General features: G+C 42.4%; 1 protein-coding gene across 9 annotated transcripts in view; it reads left to right on the forward strand.

Annotated features, from left to right (window-relative positions):
* tcf4 (transcription factor 4) overlaps positions 1-17,348 on the forward strand; it is a 592,048-nt gene that overhangs the window by 565,134 nt on the left and 9,566 nt on the right. For all 9 annotated transcript variants that reach the window (XM_080182922.1, XM_080182913.1, XM_080182904.1 and 6 more), the window contains 3 exons: positions 9,823-9,973; positions 11,710-11,942; positions 16,037-16,179. In XM_080182922.1, the coding sequence (XP_080039048.1) occupies positions 9,823-9,973; positions 11,710-11,942; positions 16,037-16,173 (521 nt within the window). In that variant the 3' untranslated portion in view covers positions 16,174-16,179. The remainder of the gene's footprint in view (positions 1-9,822; positions 9,974-11,709; positions 11,943-16,036; positions 16,180-17,348) is intronic.

Genomic DNA, 17,348 nt, shown 5'->3' on the forward strand with positions numbered 1-17,348 from the left:
GGCTTAACTTTGATAAGGTATATTTTTCAAACAGTGTTTGGGTATGATCAGTTTTTTTACAGTCACTCGCTGCAAAACTTCCCTGTATTTTTAAACCAAGATCATTATTTATTCACACACACCGTCCCAGAAAATTGTTCTGTCACTACCACACATACAAGAAATTTACAGTAATGGAAAGGAGTTTCCTTTCTTGAATATTAAAAGCAAACACAATAGTTAACAGTTCACATGAATCTCTGAGTCCAATGAGAGAGGTTCTTTTATCCAGCAGTTAAAATCCAGGATAACAAGGTAGCTGAAGATGATGAGTGGGATTTTATGGCCTCACTCGTGTGAGACCAGATGTTCCCACCCAAGGTCAAAGGAGATTTCTGTTGTCGGACCCTCGACCGCGCCAATTCCCCGTGGTGGGCAAGGTGGCAGAGTCCCAGCCAATGAGTTTGTACAATTTTATTCGGGATAAGAGATGTGCCACAAGTTAAGAGAGGCATCTTGATAATACTTCTAGCCAGAGGACAGTTCGCTTTCCCAGGTGAATTTATGATTTTTTTGGAAATGGCTTTCGGGGAGGTCTTAAACATCAAGCCTTGTGACTTGGTAAAAAGGTTACCGGAGATGAGGGGGTTGGACTATGAAGAGAGGCTGAATAGACTGGGTCCGTACTCTTTGGAGTTTAGGAGGATGAGGGGGGATCTTATAGAGACGTATAAGATAATGAAAGGGATGGATAGGGTAGAGGTAGAGACATTCTTCCCGCTCAAAAAGGACAGCAGGACTAGAGGGCACAGCCTCAAGATAAGGGGGGGGGGGGGTTGCAGTTTAGTTCGGAGTTGAGGAGGAACTTCTTCACTCAAAGGGTGGTGAATCTCTGGAATTCTCTGCCCGTTGAAGTGGTAGAGGCTACCTCGCTAAATATATTTAAGACACGGGTAGATAGGTTTTTGGTAGGCAAGGGAATGAAGGGTTATGGGGAGAAAGCAGGAAAGTGGAACTGAGCCACTTCAGATCAGCCATGATCTTATTGAGTAGCGGAGCAGGCTTGAAGGGCTAGATGGCCTACTCCTGCTCCTATTTCTTATGTTCTTATGTTATAAGTTATAGCCAGTTTCTACAGTGATATTAATTGATAACCTCATAGTGGAGGCATCTGTAGGTAGCAGCGATCATAATACGATTGAATTTAAATTCTGTTTAAGGGAGGGAAGAGTGTGTCTAAGACTTGTAGTTTAGACATAAATAAGGGCAATTATGAGAGCTTGAAAGCAGAGCTGGCTAAAATGAGCTGGCAAATGAGATTAAGTGATAGGTTTAATAGAGATTCAATGGCAGACATTTAAAGAGATATTTCAGAATTCACAGAATAGATACATTCCAATGAGAAAGAAAAGGTCCAAGGGGATGACCCACCATCCGTGATTAACCAAAAAAGTTAAAGACTATGTCAAACTTAAAGAAAAGGATACAATTGTGCAAAGATGAATGGCCAGTCAGAAGATTGAATAGAATATAAAGAACAGCAAAGAATGACAAAAGGATTATTAAGGAGGGAAAAACTAAATTACAAGAGAAAGATAGCCTTTCTATCTCTAATATAAAGATGGATAATAAGGATTTCTCTAGATATTTAACTGTAAAAAGTGTTAACGAAGTGATGTTGGTGCTGTAGAAAGTGAGCCTGGGGAATTGATAAGGGAAGGTCGGGAAATGGCAGGTGAATTAAACTGGTATTTTGCATCAGTCTTCACCACAGAGGACACAAGTAACATCCCAAAAATTACTGTAAATTAAGAAATGGAAGGAAGGGAGGAACTCAGAAAAGGAAAGTGGTAATGAGCAAATTAGTCAGTTAGGCTAACAACTGTCATAAGGAAAATGTTAGAAGCTATTATTAAAGATGTAACAGCAGGGCATTTGGAAAAATTAAGGTAACCAGACAGAGACAACATGGTATTGTGAACGGAAAATCACATTGAACCAATTTATTGATGTTCTTTGAAGGATTCACATGTGCTGTGGATAATGAGGAACCAGTGAATGTACTGTACTTAGATTTCTAGAAGGTATTTGATAAGAAACATAGAAGATGAGAGCAGGAGGAAGCCATTTGGCACTTTGAGCCTGCTCTGCCATTCATTACAATCATCGCTGATCGTCCAACTCAATAGCCTAATCCTGCTTTTTCCCCACAACGTTTGATCCTATTTGCCCCAAATGACATATCTAGCCGCCTCTTGAATAAGGTGTTACATCGAAGGTAATTGCAGAAAATAAAATCTCAAGGTGGAGTGGGGTAACATGTTGGCATGGATGGAAGATTAGCTAATTAACAAGAAACAAAAGGTTGGGATAAATGAGTCTTTTTCTGGTTGGAAGAATGTAACAAATGGTATGCCACAAAGATCAATGCTTGGGCTCTAATTGTTCACAACTTATATAAACAGCTTGGATGAAAGGATGTTTGCAAAATTTGCTGATGACACAAAGACAGGTAGGAAAGTAAATTGTGTAGAGAACATTAGAAGGCTACAAAGGGACATGCATGGGAGAAGGAAATGGGCTAAGATCTGGAAAGAAGCGGGTTGATGGGTTTTTGATAAGAGAGGGGATTAAGGGTTATGGGGAGAGGGCGGGAATATGGAACTGAGCCACGACAGATCAGCCATGATCTTATTGAATGGCGGGGCAGGCTCGAAGGGCCAGATGGCCTACTCCTGCTCCTATTTCTTATGTTCTTATGTTCTAAAATGAAGTATACAGTGGGGATTTGTGAAATTGTCAATTTTGGCAAGAATAAAAGAAGAAGTTATTGTCAAAATAGTGAGAGATTACAGAAATTCAGCGGGATCTGGGTGTCTAAGTGCATAAATCACAAAGGGTTAGTATGCAGGTACAGCAAGTAATTGGCAAAGCTAATAGAATGTTTTTGTTTATTGTGAGGGCAATTGATTGCAAAAGTGTGGAGATAATGCTTCAGTTGTACAGGGCATTGGTGAGATCACATCTGGAGTACTGTGTACAGCATTGGTCTCCCTATTTAAGGAAAAATGTAAATACATTAGAAGCAGTTCAGGGAATGGGTGGGTTGTCTTATGAGGAGATATTGCACAGGTTAGCCTTGTATCCACTAAAATTTAAAAGAGTAAGAGGCAACTTGATTGAAACATACAAGATCCTGAGGGATCCTGAAGGGTGGATGGGGAGAGGATTTTCATTTTGTGGAAGAATCTAGAGTTCGGAGACACTGGGCAGGATCTTCTGCCCCCACCCCACACAAACACACACACACACACACACACACACACACACAGACACACACACGATGTGTTCTTTAGCAATGGGAGGTTGCTGCCATTGGCCAGTGGTGCGATCTACTGGTCCCACTGCTGTCAATGCAATTTCCCATTGAATGTACCCACTGCCACTAGAAAATTTGCAGTGAGGATCCGGCCAGCATGAACAGCTGGAAGAGTCCGCTCACTGTTTAAAAATAAGGCATCATCCATTCAAAACAGAGATTTGAAGAATTTGTTCTCTCAGAGTTGAGAACATTTGGAAAACTCATCCTCAAAAGGCAATGGAAACCGAATCTTTGAATCCTCTTAAGGCAGAACTAGATAGATTCTTGATTAACAAGGAGATGAAAGATTATTGGGGCTAGGTAGGATTGTTGGGTTGTGAATACAGCCCTTATCTAATGAATGTTGCAGCAGGTTCAATGGGCCAAATGGCACATTCTACTCCTAATTCTTATGTTTGGATATAAGCCAGAATTATCATAAAAGGGCTGTCAGGATTGAAAGTGTTTCAGTCAAATGACAACTGTCCATTAATACCCAGTGGGAAGTAACCAATAGTCTGTTCATTTTAACAAAGTAGCTTCCATCTGCCATGGCCAAAACCATTGACCTACAATGGAGGCAGATAGGAGTCCTTAGAAGGTCAATGTGCCAAATCAGTTTCAGCAGCTCCCATTTGTTACCCGGGAGTCCTAAAGACAGGTTGTTTGAGGCTTTTTGCCCATTCAGTCTGGGGGTGGCTCCTGATGGTGGCAGGCATGACATTCCACAAGGCAGTGATCATTGTACTCCACATTCAGAAGCTTCCAGAAAGTTGGCCAACTTGCAGTTCCAGAAGTGAGGTGATCCATGGCTGTCACTTTAAGAGTCCAAAACGTCCAGTTTGAAAAGAGTACAGATTTTGTCAGTTTCTAATATTCTCCCATGTGCATGATGTAACATTCATGTTATTTCCATAAAATACGCATCCATCAAGTACATACCACATCAGGCCATAGCCCTGACTGATTGTGATTATGTGAAAATGTAGATAAGCCTATTGGGAAAGTTCTTAAGCATTGCTTAATGTTAACACTGAGCATATCCGACGTTGTAATCCACAGAACCATAGAAAAGTTACAGCACAGAAAGAGGCCATTCCTACCACCTTGTCCATGCCAGCCAGGTGTCCTTTCTAATCCTACCTTCCTGCACCTAGCCAATAATCCCATAGTTTACACCACCAACTCAGGCAGCAAATTCCAGATACCCACTAAGTTCTGTGTAAAGAAGTTCTGTCTCGTGCCCCCTCTATATCTATTGACACTTACCTTGAATCTATGTCTTCTGATTCTAGAATTCTCTGCCAAGAGAAACAATTTCATCCTGTCCACTCTATTTCCTCTCCTCATAATTTTGTACACTTCAATCAAGTCACCCTCCCCAACCCTTTTTTTTTCCCAAGGAAAATAACCCTTTGATTAACAAATTGCCAATGGTTTTGTATGCTTCAGACTTTCCACACTTTTATTTCAATCCATCATATTAAGGAGGAAGGAAAGTCTGAGTGAGGGCATTCTATTTAAAGTATCCAGCCAAAGCCTTTTATGAAAGATAGATGAAATACATCTGATGTATTTGAAAGAAAACTTCAGCTTTTCTACCACCTCTGGAAACCTGCTTATTTTGGACCCCTTCCTCATGAGAGACTTTAAGGATGGGAAAAACCCTTGAGCATTTTGGAGCAGCTCCCCCCACCCCCCCCCCCCCCCCCCACCCCGCCCCAACCCCGTGTTAATAGAGTTTAGACTGGCCTGGGAGATAAAGCCAAGTTAGGACCCAGCCAGAAACATGTCACTGATTAGAATACTCTTGATACTTTTGAACAGAACATAGATTTTCCTTCCACGTTGCACAGAATTTTGTTTGCAAAATTCGTTTGGATACTGGAAAGATCACTACCATTTTGACTTAAGTCTGTGTTGATTTATTTTCACTGCACAAAGCAATATTGCAGATTACACGCGACTGTCGGGGAGATTGAGCAGAAAGTGATTATGTAACATGCCATTCTTGATGTGAAATTGGGTTTGGAAAGCTCAGTTAAATTAACTGGAAAAATTAAGAGGTTTAGATTAAAATGTATTCAATCATTGTTTCTACATTAAGGAACGATTGCTGGACCCTTAGAGAATGCAATCAGCTTGCCCTGAAGCTGCAATTAAGACCTTAGGAACTGGATTTTTTTTTCTCCTGCTTGCCTTCACTCTGGTCAGACACTGTCCAATTGTTTTTTGCAATACAGAACCAAAGTATGAGAAACAAGAGGTTTCCTAAAACTCAGTGGTGAGGAAGTTAGCTTATTTCAACCCTTATCTGCTCTGTTTTATAGCTACTCAATTGTGCAATGGTTAAAAATACATTTCAGGACATTAATTAGAATTGCACTGTCTCCATATATTACAAATAACTTTGAGCAAAATATGAGAGGGCTTGCAGTGACGTTCCTTGGTAGTTGAGGATATGCTGACTAAAAGACCATGATTCTTTAATGAACCAACTATGTTCAGCTAGTTCCTGCAGCCCATCTCCAAATGCTTTAATTGAAATCAGTTTTAATTAATTGAAATACAGCACAGTAGCATTGCTGCCTCACAGCACCAGGGACCCAGGTCCGATTCCCGGCTTAGGGTGACTGCCTGTGTGGAGTTTGCACATTCTCCCCATTCTCCTGGTTTCCTCCAGGTGCTCTAGTTTTCTCCCACAGTCCAAAGCTGTGCTGGTTAGGTGCATTGGCCATATTAAGTTCTACCTCAGTGTACCCAAACAGGCACCAGAATATGGCGACTAGGGAATTTTCACAGTAACTTCATTACAGTGTGAATTCATTACAGATGTGGTCTTTCTGGATTTTCAGAAGGCGTTTGACAAAGTACCTCACAAGAGGTTATTGCAGAAGGTCGAGGGACATGGAGTTTGGGGTAGGGTGTTAGCGTGGATAGAGGATTGGTTGTCAAATAGGAGGCAGAGAGTGGGGGTCAACGGGTGCTATTCGGATTGGCGGATGGTGACTAGTGGAGTGCCCCAGGGGTCGGTTCTGGGGCCTCAGCTTTTTACCATTTATATAGATGATCTGGAGGAGGGAACCGAGTGTAGGGTGTCGAAATTTGCTGATGACACCAAGATTGGGGGAACGGCAAATTGTGCGGAGGGTGTGGAGAGTCTGCAGAAGGATCTAGATAGGCTGGGTGAATGGGCCAGGAAATGGCAAATGGAATTTAATGTTGGCAAGTGTGAGGTGGTCCACTTTGGTAGGAAGAATGGTAGGAAGGACTATTACTTACGTGGCGATAAACTGCAGCAGGCGACGGTGCAGAGGGACCTCGGGGTCCTTGTGCATGAGTCGCAAAAACCCAGCTTGCAGGTGCAGCAGGTGGTCAGGAAGGCGAATGGGATGCTGGCCTTCATAGCGAAGGGGATTGAATATAAAAGTAGGGAGGTCTTGCTGCAGCTGTATAGGGCATTGGTGAGGCCGCAGCTGGAGTACTGTGTGCAGTTTTGGGCGCCGCACCTGCGCAAAGATATTTTGGCCTTGGAGGGAGTGCAGAGGAGGTTTACTAGGCTGATACCGGAGTTGAGGGGGTTGAACTATGAGGAGAGGCTGAATAAACTAGGCTTGTACTCGTTGGAGTTTAGAAGAATGAGGGGAGATCTCATTGAGACGTATAAGATGATGAATGGGATGGATAGGATAGAGGTGGAGAGACTCTTGCCGCTCAAAAAAGACAGTAGGACTAGGGGGCACAGCCTCAAGATAAAGGGGGGGCGGTTTAGAACAGAGTTGAGGAGGAACTTCTTCACTCAAAGGGTGGTGAATTTCTGGAATTCTCTGCCCATTGAAGTGGTGGAGGCTGCCTCGCTAAATATTTTTAAGACGCGGGTTGATGGGTTTTTGATAAGAGAGGGGATTAAGGGTTATGGGGAGAGGGCGGGAATGTGGAACTGAGCCACGAAAGATCAGCCATGATCTTATTGAATGGCGGGGCAGGCTCAAAGGGCTGGATGGCCTACTCCTGCTCCTATTTCTTGTGTTCTTATGTTCTTATGAAGCCTTCTTGAGACTAATAACTAAACTTTAAAACATTCTTCAGTGAATGTTTCAGACTTGCAGTGGAACTGGCCTATTTTGAGACTGTGGTGGCACCAGCTTCAGCGGCGCTTGTCCCGCCAACCAGAATAGCGGGATCCTGCACCAGATTCTGCATTTGGAAACTCGTTAATTATGCCCAAGTGAGTTTCCCTCTGACTCTCCTGGCAGGCCAGGAACTGATTAGTCTGCCCAGCTGACAAGTTCAAAAGTATGATGCCATATTTAAATACTAGTTCAGTACACTCACATAACTCTCTCCCAGTGCAGAGTTCACTGACCATGCAGGTTGTCAGTAGCCTGAAGAAGTCTGTTCCTTGATTCAACCACCCTCCCTGAGGTGCCCATGCCCCACTTGGACCTCTAACCATCTCCTCCAGAGTCTTCATCTATCCTCTTCCAGTAAACAATATAATATCTCTTTGACCCCCTTGTTTGTGAGCTTTTTGTGCAGCTTTGTCAGGATCCAGCTTTCCTCCCCTTAGTATTCCCTCTGCTTTCCATTGTTCATCTTCTTCATCCATCTCCTTATCCCTCAGCCCATGCCTTTTCCCTATCCTCCCCCCTTTTCACAATCCTCGGCTATTTTATGCCCTTTGTTGTCATCCCTCAGCACAGTCCTGTCCAGATAGACATTGCTGTGTGGCACCAAAGGCAAAGAGACCTCTGTACTCCCCTGACGAGGCGCTGTACTGATCCAATTTGGTGACACTGGAGAGTACATGGATCCCACAGCACGGTGCTGCCCTTGAAGACCAGCTCAGCCTGGAGATGGAAGGCAGGAACGAGTCTGCCCCAGTACAGTGGTGAACAGCACATCAGGAACAGCGCAGCGTTATGGCAGAAAGTTGTTTCATTCACCCCAATGAAACCAAGTGAACCGAGGATCAGCTTGCGCACACCTATCATTAGCAATCGGGTTTGGCACAGACAGAAATTCCCATTGGTGTGACACAAGATTGAAAGGCCTGACGGATTGCTGGCTTGGGCTGATAAGTGGCAAGTCAGGCAATGACCATCTCCAACCAAGTCCTTTTGACATTCGATTGTGTTACCATCGCTAAATCCCCTACTATCAATATTCTGAGGGTTACTATTGAATAGAAACTGAAATGGACGAGCCACATCAATACTGTGGCCACAAAAGCAGATCAAAGATTGGGAATCCCATGGTGAGTAACTCATCTCCTGACTCTCCCAAGCCATCCAAAAGTCACAAGTCAGGAGTGTCATATAGCCGGATAGCACTCTCCATTTACCTGGATGAATGCAGCTGGTATGAAACAACATTCAAGATGCATCACACCAACGCAGTCACTTGATCAGCACCCCAGCCACATTCACTCCATTCACCACCAAACGCAGGGGAGCAGTGTGCACCATCTACAAGATACACTGCAGCAACTCACCAGGGTTCCTGTGACAACACCTTCCAATCCCACAGCCTCCACCCCTGGAAGGACTTGGGCAGCAGACATCAGAAAGTTCTCCTCCAAGTCCTTCACCACCATGACTCAGAACTATGCCACCATCCTTCACTGTCACTGCAGGAAAATTCTAGAACTCCCTTTGTGCCAGCATGGTGGCTACGTAGACTACAGCCATTTAAGAAGAAGGCTGACCTTCTGAGAGGCAATTAGAAAATAACAATAAATGCTGGCCCAGACAATGATGCCCACACCTCGAGAAAGAACAAATAAAAAAGAATGTCTTCAACCATGCATTGGCCAGTAGCCAGTTAAAAAGAGTATCCGTCTATTCAGCTCTTCAAGTCCTCATAATTTAACCTTCTGAGCCATTTCAGTGAAACTTTGCTATGCTCCCTCCAAGGCCAGTATATCTTTCCTTTTACAGTGGCACAGTGGTTAGCACGGTTACCTCACAGCGCAGGGTTCGATCCCCAGCTTGGGTCACTGTCTGTGTGGAGTTTGCACATTCTCCCTGTGTCTGAGTGGGTTTAATTTGGGTGCTCCGGTTTCCTCCCACAGTCCAAAGGTGTTGGCCATGGTAAATTGCCCCTTAGTGTCAGGAGGACTAGGAGGGCAAATACGTGGGGCTACAGAGATGGTGATGGGAGTGATTTGTGGTTGGTTCAGACTTTATGGGCTGAATGGCCTCCCTCTGCACTGTAGGGATTCTATGATCCCAGGATACAGGCTTGTTTTCATATGATCATAAACATGACACTCTATAATTTCCAACATAAATTTGAATACTTTTTCAGTGCATAAGATTGAAGCCACAATAGCACTGCCATTTCAAATCAACTTATCAAGGTTTTTGGCTAGTGTGATATAAAAGGACAATCCATTTCAAAAAAAAGTTCCACAATGATGATGCTGAAAGTAATTGTTTCCTGTGATTAATGCTTGGTCACATTTTCTGCTCCCCCTCCAGCTCTCTCCAACAGCCTCCAAGGACAGAGCGTGTCATCAGTCAGCTCAGAGATAAAGTCAGAAGAGGAGCCGGATGAGAATCTACAGGATTCAAAACCTACAGATGACAAGAAGGGGGATGAGGACAAGAAGGATATCAAGATATTAAATAGGTCTAGATCTAGATAACAGTAAATTAGTGATTGCTTTATTCAATTCCTTATCAGAATGTGATGAAGTGAGTGTGGCAGTGAGCATGCTGTTTGTGGGTTGGCTTTGTTGTATCCAGCTCCTTTATTTAATGCTGGACCAAATGCACAATTTGGAAAGGTTCTTTGTCCTCTCCTATACATTTGGAGAGATGATAGCCTCGCGGCAATGTCAGTGGACTCATAATCCAGAGGCTCAGGCTAATGCTTAGGGACACAGGGTCGAATCCCCGTCACGGCAGCTGTGGAGTTGAAATTTTGTTCATAAATCTGGCATTTAAAAATGGTTCCAGTGATTATGAGAGTGACAACTGTAATCGATTGTTGGAAAATCCTGTCTGGGTTCGCCAGTGTCCTTTAACATAAGGAATCTGCCATTCTCACCTGGTCTGGTCTACATGTGACTCCAGATCCACAGCAATGTGGTTGACTCTTAACTGCTCCCTGAGTGGCTGAGTGAGACACTCAAATTACAGGCAATTAAGGACAGGCAACAAATGCTCGTCTTACCAATGATGCCCACATTCCATGAAAGAATAAAGAAAAATAACTTTACATTTAGCAACAGAATATTTCTGTTTGATTGGCTTAGTTAGAAACATTAAATAATTGAGATCCGCATCTACAGAACACAAAATGCAAATTTCAGTTTTATTGATGTTTCTTTGATTACTTTGAAATAATTTATCAATCAGATTGAAAATGTGCTGAGTTTTGTAAACCACATTTATACTTAGGGGAGTTGGTAGCATATGGGTAATGTCACTTGGACTAGCAATCCAGAGGCTCAGGTTAATGCTCTGAGGACACGGGTTCAAATCCCATCATGGCAGCTGGTGGAATTTAAATTTAATTAATAAAGTCTGGAATTGAAAAGCTCCAATATGCTCCAAGTAATGGCGACTGCGAGCTATCGCCGATTGGTGTAAAAACCCATCTGGCTTACGTGTGACTCCATTCGCACAATAATATGGTTGACTCTTACCTGCCCTCTGAAATGGTGTAGTAAACCAAGGCCAGTTAGGGATGGGTAACAACAAACGCTGGTCTTGCCAGCAATGTCCACATCCCATAAAATAATAAATTTCATAGTGATTAATTTAAAGTTGGAGCAATTTGACAATGTAGATTTTACTTTAGAATATGTGATGTAAGGAAAATATTAGGTTGTTGTACAGATTTCATAACATGGGTTTATTAATAACCTGTAAATCATTCCAATCTGCCTATGGGCAGGCAGTAAGAGAGTGGGAGTTTCCTGGTCAGCCGTACTGCAGAAGGCAACCACAAACCATTGCACTACATTGCCAACCAGGTTAATAGACCAAACAAATGGAAGTCCACGGTCACCACTGCCCTCTTAGAGCATGGCACCTGAAGGAGTTGGTTTAGCTCAGTTCGCTGGATGGCTGGTTAGTGATGCAGAGCAGTGCCAACAGAGTGGGTTCAATTCCCAAACCAGCTGAGGTTATTCATGAAGACCCCACATTCTCATCCTTGCCCCTTGCCTGAGGCGTGGTGATCTTCAGGCTAACTTGTCGCCAGTCAGTCTATGGTCATCTGGGGCATTGGCGACTTTACCCTTTACTTTGCCTGAAGGAGGACATTGCAGTGATGATATTTGTATTGAATGAACCTGTGTTTATCCTTATTTCATACTGTATTTATTTATACAAAATGTTCTTTATTTTCTTCCTCAGCAATAATAATGATGATGAAGATCTTTCTCCTGAGCAGAAGGCTGAGCGCGAGCGAGAAAGAAGAATGGCAAACAATGCTCGCGAGCGCCTGCGTGTGCGCGACATTAATGAAGCATTTAAGGAACTTGGCCGTATGGTGCAGCTCCACCTGAAGAGTGACAAACCACAGACAAAGCTCTTGATTCTTCACCAGGCTGTTGCTGTCATCTTGAGCCTGGAACAGCAAGTCCGAGGTCAGTAGAAATACACAGCTGAATCTTGTTGTCCAACTATTCTCATCTGACCACTTTATTTTCACATTGCCATATCCATTAAATATGAAAATGCAGAATAGATTCATCAGCAAAAAACAATTACAGTTGGCTTACTTAAAAAACAATCAATGTTTCATTGGGAATGGTAGCATCAGAGGTTATGGTGATATGGATAGACTGAAATGCTTCAACACTCCAACATTGTGAAGTCCACTGATGTTTTGACTGGAGGGGAATGTTTATAATGAAAAAAAAGAACTCACATTAAATAGTGCAAATCACAGCTTCAAAGATGTCCCAAAACCCTCCACAGCCAAGTACTAATTATTTGCATACATTTAGCATGGCTAATCCACACATCTTGGGACACTAAGGGGAAATTTAACATGGCCAATTCACCTAAGTTGCATACCTTTGGACTATAGGAGGAAACTGGAGTACCTGAAGGGAACCCATGCAGACATGGGAAGAAAGTGTAAACTCCACCCAGATTGTCACCCAAGATCGAAAATGAACCAGGTTCTTGGCTCTATGAGGCAGCTGTGCTAATCACTAAGTACACAAGATTGTTTTGGCAGATAAGGCAAAGGAGAATCCAAAGAGATTCTACAAATACATAAAGGGCCAAAGAATAACTAAGGAGGGGTAGGGCCTCTTAAGGATTAACAAGGTTATCTATGTGTGGGTCCACAAGAGATGGGTAAGATCCTAAGTGAATATTTCTCATCAGTATTTACTGTTGGGTAAAGCATGTTTGGGAACTTAGGGAAATAAATAGTGATGTCTTGAGGAGTGTGGTACCAGAAGTTGTAAAGCGCAGTAAGGTAGGTAAGTCCCCAGGACCTGATGAAGTGTATCCCAGGACATTGTGGGAGTCTAAGGAGAAATTGCAGGTCCCCTAGCAGAGATATTTGAATCATCGCTAGTCACAGGTGAAGTGCCTAAAGATTGAAGGAAGACAAATGTTGCCCTTTTGTTTAAGAAGGTTTGCAGAGAAAAGCCCGGAAACTACAGCTTGGTGAGCCTCACATCTATAGTGGGTAAGTTGTTAGAAGGTATTTTGAGAGACAGGATCTACAGGCATTTAGAGACACAAGAACTGATTAGGGACAGTCAGCCTGCTTTGTGAGTGGAAAATCATGTCTCACAAATTTGATTGAGTTTTTTGAAGGGGTAACCAAGAAGGTAGATGAGAGCAATGCAGTTGATATTGTCTACATGGACTTTAGCAAGGCCTTCGACAAGGTACCACATGTTAGGTTGTTACATAAGGTTAAATCTCATGGGATTCAGAGTGAGGTAGCCAAATGGATACAAAATTGGCTTGATGACAGAAGACAGAGGGTGGTTGTAGTGGGTTGTTTTCCAAACTGGAGGCCTGCGACCAGCGGTATGCCTCAGGGGTCGGTGCTGGGTCCGCTGTTATTTGTTATTTATATTAATGTTTTGAATGAGAATTTAAGAGGCATGGTTAGTAAGTTTGCAGATGACACTAAATTTGGTAGCATAGTGGACAGTGAAGAAGGTTATCTAGAATGGCAATGCAATCTTGATCAAATGGGCCAGTGGGCTAATGAATGGCAGATGGAGTTTAATTTAGATAAATGCAAGGTGATACAATTTGGTAGATTGAACCAGAACAGGGCTTACTCTGTTAATAGTGTTGGGGAGAGTTGTAAAACAAAGAAATCTAGATATACATGTTCATAGCTCCTTAAAAATGGAGTCACAGGTGGACAGAGTAGTGAAGAAGGCATCCGGCATGCTTGGTTTTATTGGTCAGAACTTTGAATACAGGAGTTGGGACATCTTGTTCAACTTGTACAAGACATTGGTAAGGCCACACTGAGTAAGGCCAATCCTATGTACAGTTCTGGTCATCCTATTATAGAAAGGATATTATTAGACTAGAAAGAGCGCAGAAAAAATTTCCTAGGATGCTACTGGGACTTGCTGTTTGAGTTATAAGGAGAGGCTGGATAGACTGGGACTTCTTTCTCTGGTGCATAGGAGATTTAAGGGTGATACTATAGAGGTCTACAAAATAATGAGAGACATAGATCAGCTAGATAGTCAATATCTTTTCCCAAAGGTAGGGGAGTCTAAAACTAGAGAGCGTAGATTTAAGGTGAGAGGGGAGAGGTACAAGAGGGGCAATTTTTTTCACACAGAGGCTGGTGAGTGTCTGGAATAAGCTGCCAGAGACAGTACTGGAGGCGGGTACAATTTTGTCTTTTAAAAAGCATTTAGACAGCTACATGGGTAAGATGGTTATAGAGGGAAATGGGCCAAATGTGGGCAATTGGGACTAGTTTACGGGTTAAGAAAGGGGCGGCATGGACAAGTTGGGCCGACGGCCTGTTTCCATGCTGTAAACTCTATGACTCTATGACCGTGTGATTGTGCCACCCACTGCTGCCTACATGGCCTTTAAGCCCTACTCTTATTCATTTTGTGCCACAGAATCTTTTGCATCAGTTTGAGATGGGAGATGGGGGCCTCTGTTTTCTCTTCCACTGAAACCTGCATCATTCATCAACTGAATCCAGTAAAGCCAAAAAGAAATCCAAGTCTACATATTGGAGGCAACCAACATTTTCTGAATATTTAAAAATATTACATATTTACATGAAAGAAAGCACATCAAGATAGTACAGTTCCCTTTAGTATTTGTCATAAGATTCACTACATTTTAAGAAATCAACCTAAATTAAATCAGTAACAATCATTTACCATCGCTTTTACAATTGCAGTCCTGAATAGTATGTTTAACGTTATCATGTAAATTACATTTGTTTTTTCATTTGGCTTTATTTGGTCAGATGTTCTGATAAGAACATTTAATACGTTCCCCATTTCACTGGAACTGCCTTTAAAGAAAACATAATTACTTCACAAATCTGCCTCTTATGCCCAACTAACTGCATAAATAGTGCTCCCTCTGGTGGTACTGATCAAATAGTTTGCTGCATAGGTCTGAAGGGCAAGGCCTAACTTTTCACAGAAAAATGGACAGAATTACAAAATACAATGTCCAAGATACCAAAGGAAATGTTACAAGCTACCTAATTTTACATAGAATTGAATTGATCCTGCCCCTGTAAACCAATGGATCTAATTATATATGAAAGAAAGAAAAAGACTTGCATTTATGTAGCATCTTTCACAACCTTAAGACATCCCAAAGTTCTTTACAGCCAATGAAGTACTTTTGAAGTGTTATCAATGCTGTGATATAACAAACACAGCAGTCAATTTGTAAACAACAATGTCCAATGCACGACAAGGTGATAACTAATTAACCTGTATTGTGATGTTGATTGACGGATAAATATTGGCCAAGGGTACCAAGACCCTATCCTTATTCAAAATAGTGTCACAAAATCTTTTTGGGATGGGAGGTGGGGGCCTCAGTTTAATGTCTCATCCATGAGACAACACCTTTGGTAGTGCGGCATTCCCTCAGTGTTGTATTATAGTGTCAGCCTTGATTATTCAGCTCAGGTTTACTGGAGTGGACCTCGAACCCACAACCATCAGACGCAGAGCTGAAAGTGTGACAGATTCAACCACAGCTGACATCTGTGGAATCACACAGTGCAACCTGCAAAACATGTTCAAAATCCCGCTGTCCCGCAAAACAAAAATATGAGTTGACTTATTCAGCAACTATAAATCAGTGGCCTGGCTTTTGGGCTTTAATTTTCTCAAGTCACTGATGTTAAACCATGTAGATTATGCAATCCTTTCTGAGATCTAGACAAATTAACTCTTAAAGTTTGGATGAGAAATGAAATTTTTGCAGGGGGTCCTTCTGATCTCCCACCATAACTTTGGCAAAATCCTTGGCGAAATAACACATCCCAATTCTGCCTCCATATATTTAATGCAAAGAACAGATCTTAGAATGATAGAGCACGGAAGGAGGGCATTCAGCCAATCATTTCTATGATGGCTCCCTGAGAGATCTACCCAACTGGTCCCACTTCTATGCCTTTTCCCGCATAGCCCTGCAACTTTTTCCTTTCTAAATATATATTATGGTCACATTGAACGTTTTCTTTCTCATGAAGAGAGGAACCTGAATCCTAAAGCAGCTTGTCTGAAAAGAAGAGAGGAGGAAAAAGTGTCAACAGATCCACCGCCACTCTCCCTTGCAGGAGTTCACCCGAATATGGGAGACACATCCAACCAAATGGGCCCAATGTGAAAAGAGGTAATTGAAATCATGCTAACTTCAGCTGCTTTGTGAAACGATGATAGTGGAGAATATGTTAAAAATTCTTCTAAAATAGATTACACATCCGCCTTTGTATATTGTCAGTTTTTGCTTTGGTCAGAAAATTTGTCGGGGGAGGTCATTGTCTGATGACTCCCCCCTCCACCCCCCACCCCTCCATGCACTTCAAAATTTTACATAACGCTCCTTCTCACTGATGCCTTCCATGACTTTACTTTGCATCATTGTTGGTTGAAATGACCAATTTGGTGCTGTAAAATATGCTGATAAAACACTTATAGATTTTTCACTGAAGCCATCTGTAGAAGCCGTTTCTCCTGGCTTATAATGTTCACACCTGACTGTACCCAGCCCCACTCTTGAGATCCATTTACTAATTTACGTTAGCTATTCTGCTTTAATTTCAACCTTAAAATTAACAACTTTATGATGACTAACATGCAAGTGCTCCCTCATTTCAATTTCTTTCTTTCATCCTCCATAGTCAGGACTAAATCTATCACTATCTTCTCCTTTGTGGGCTTCCTCACCCACTGTTGGCTTTTAAATTCCTTGACGTATTTTAGTATACATCTATACATACAAATACGTCCTGTCATCCCAATCAGTGCCAAGAAGATTAAAGTTCCCAAAAGGCTACAATTGGAGCTTTAGCACTGATCTATTTTTATAACCCAAACCTGCAGCACACCACCACGGTTTCATTTTTGTGGACCAACATATTGGTCATCCATGTAGAACAGAATACAAAATATAAAGTTACAGTGGAGCAGTGGTAAAATGCAGCCCAAAGCAGTTGATTGAAAGTCAGTTCTGTGTTTAAATGTTGCTGTCTTGTTTACCTGAAGGGTGGTTACACAGAATAGTGTTGGAGTAAGATGTGGCTGGTAGTAGAACCGCAGATCTGTCCTGATGCAAGTTCACTACCAGGGCAGGTACCTTGGCTTGGTAGACCTGCCTCTTTTAAAGGATCCCAATACACTCTGTTTTTACTCTGGGTAGATGGGAATAGGATAGAGTTGGGCCTGCTCACCCAGAAACAGATCATAGGCTGCCATGAATCTGCCATGGGTAAGTGCCAAGGCAGATTAGTTAGAAACTGTTCTCTGGGACTTTCTCCCAGTTGTTTTACAAGCTGTTAGACC

This window comes from Carcharhinus amblyrhynchos, chromosome 1, assembly GCF_965287045.1.
Source record: "Carcharhinus amblyrhynchos chromosome 1, sCarAmb.v2.hapA, whole genome shotgun sequence".
Classification (NCBI taxonomy): Eukaryota; Metazoa; Chordata; class Chondrichthyes; order Carcharhiniformes; family Carcharhinidae; genus Carcharhinus; species Carcharhinus amblyrhynchos.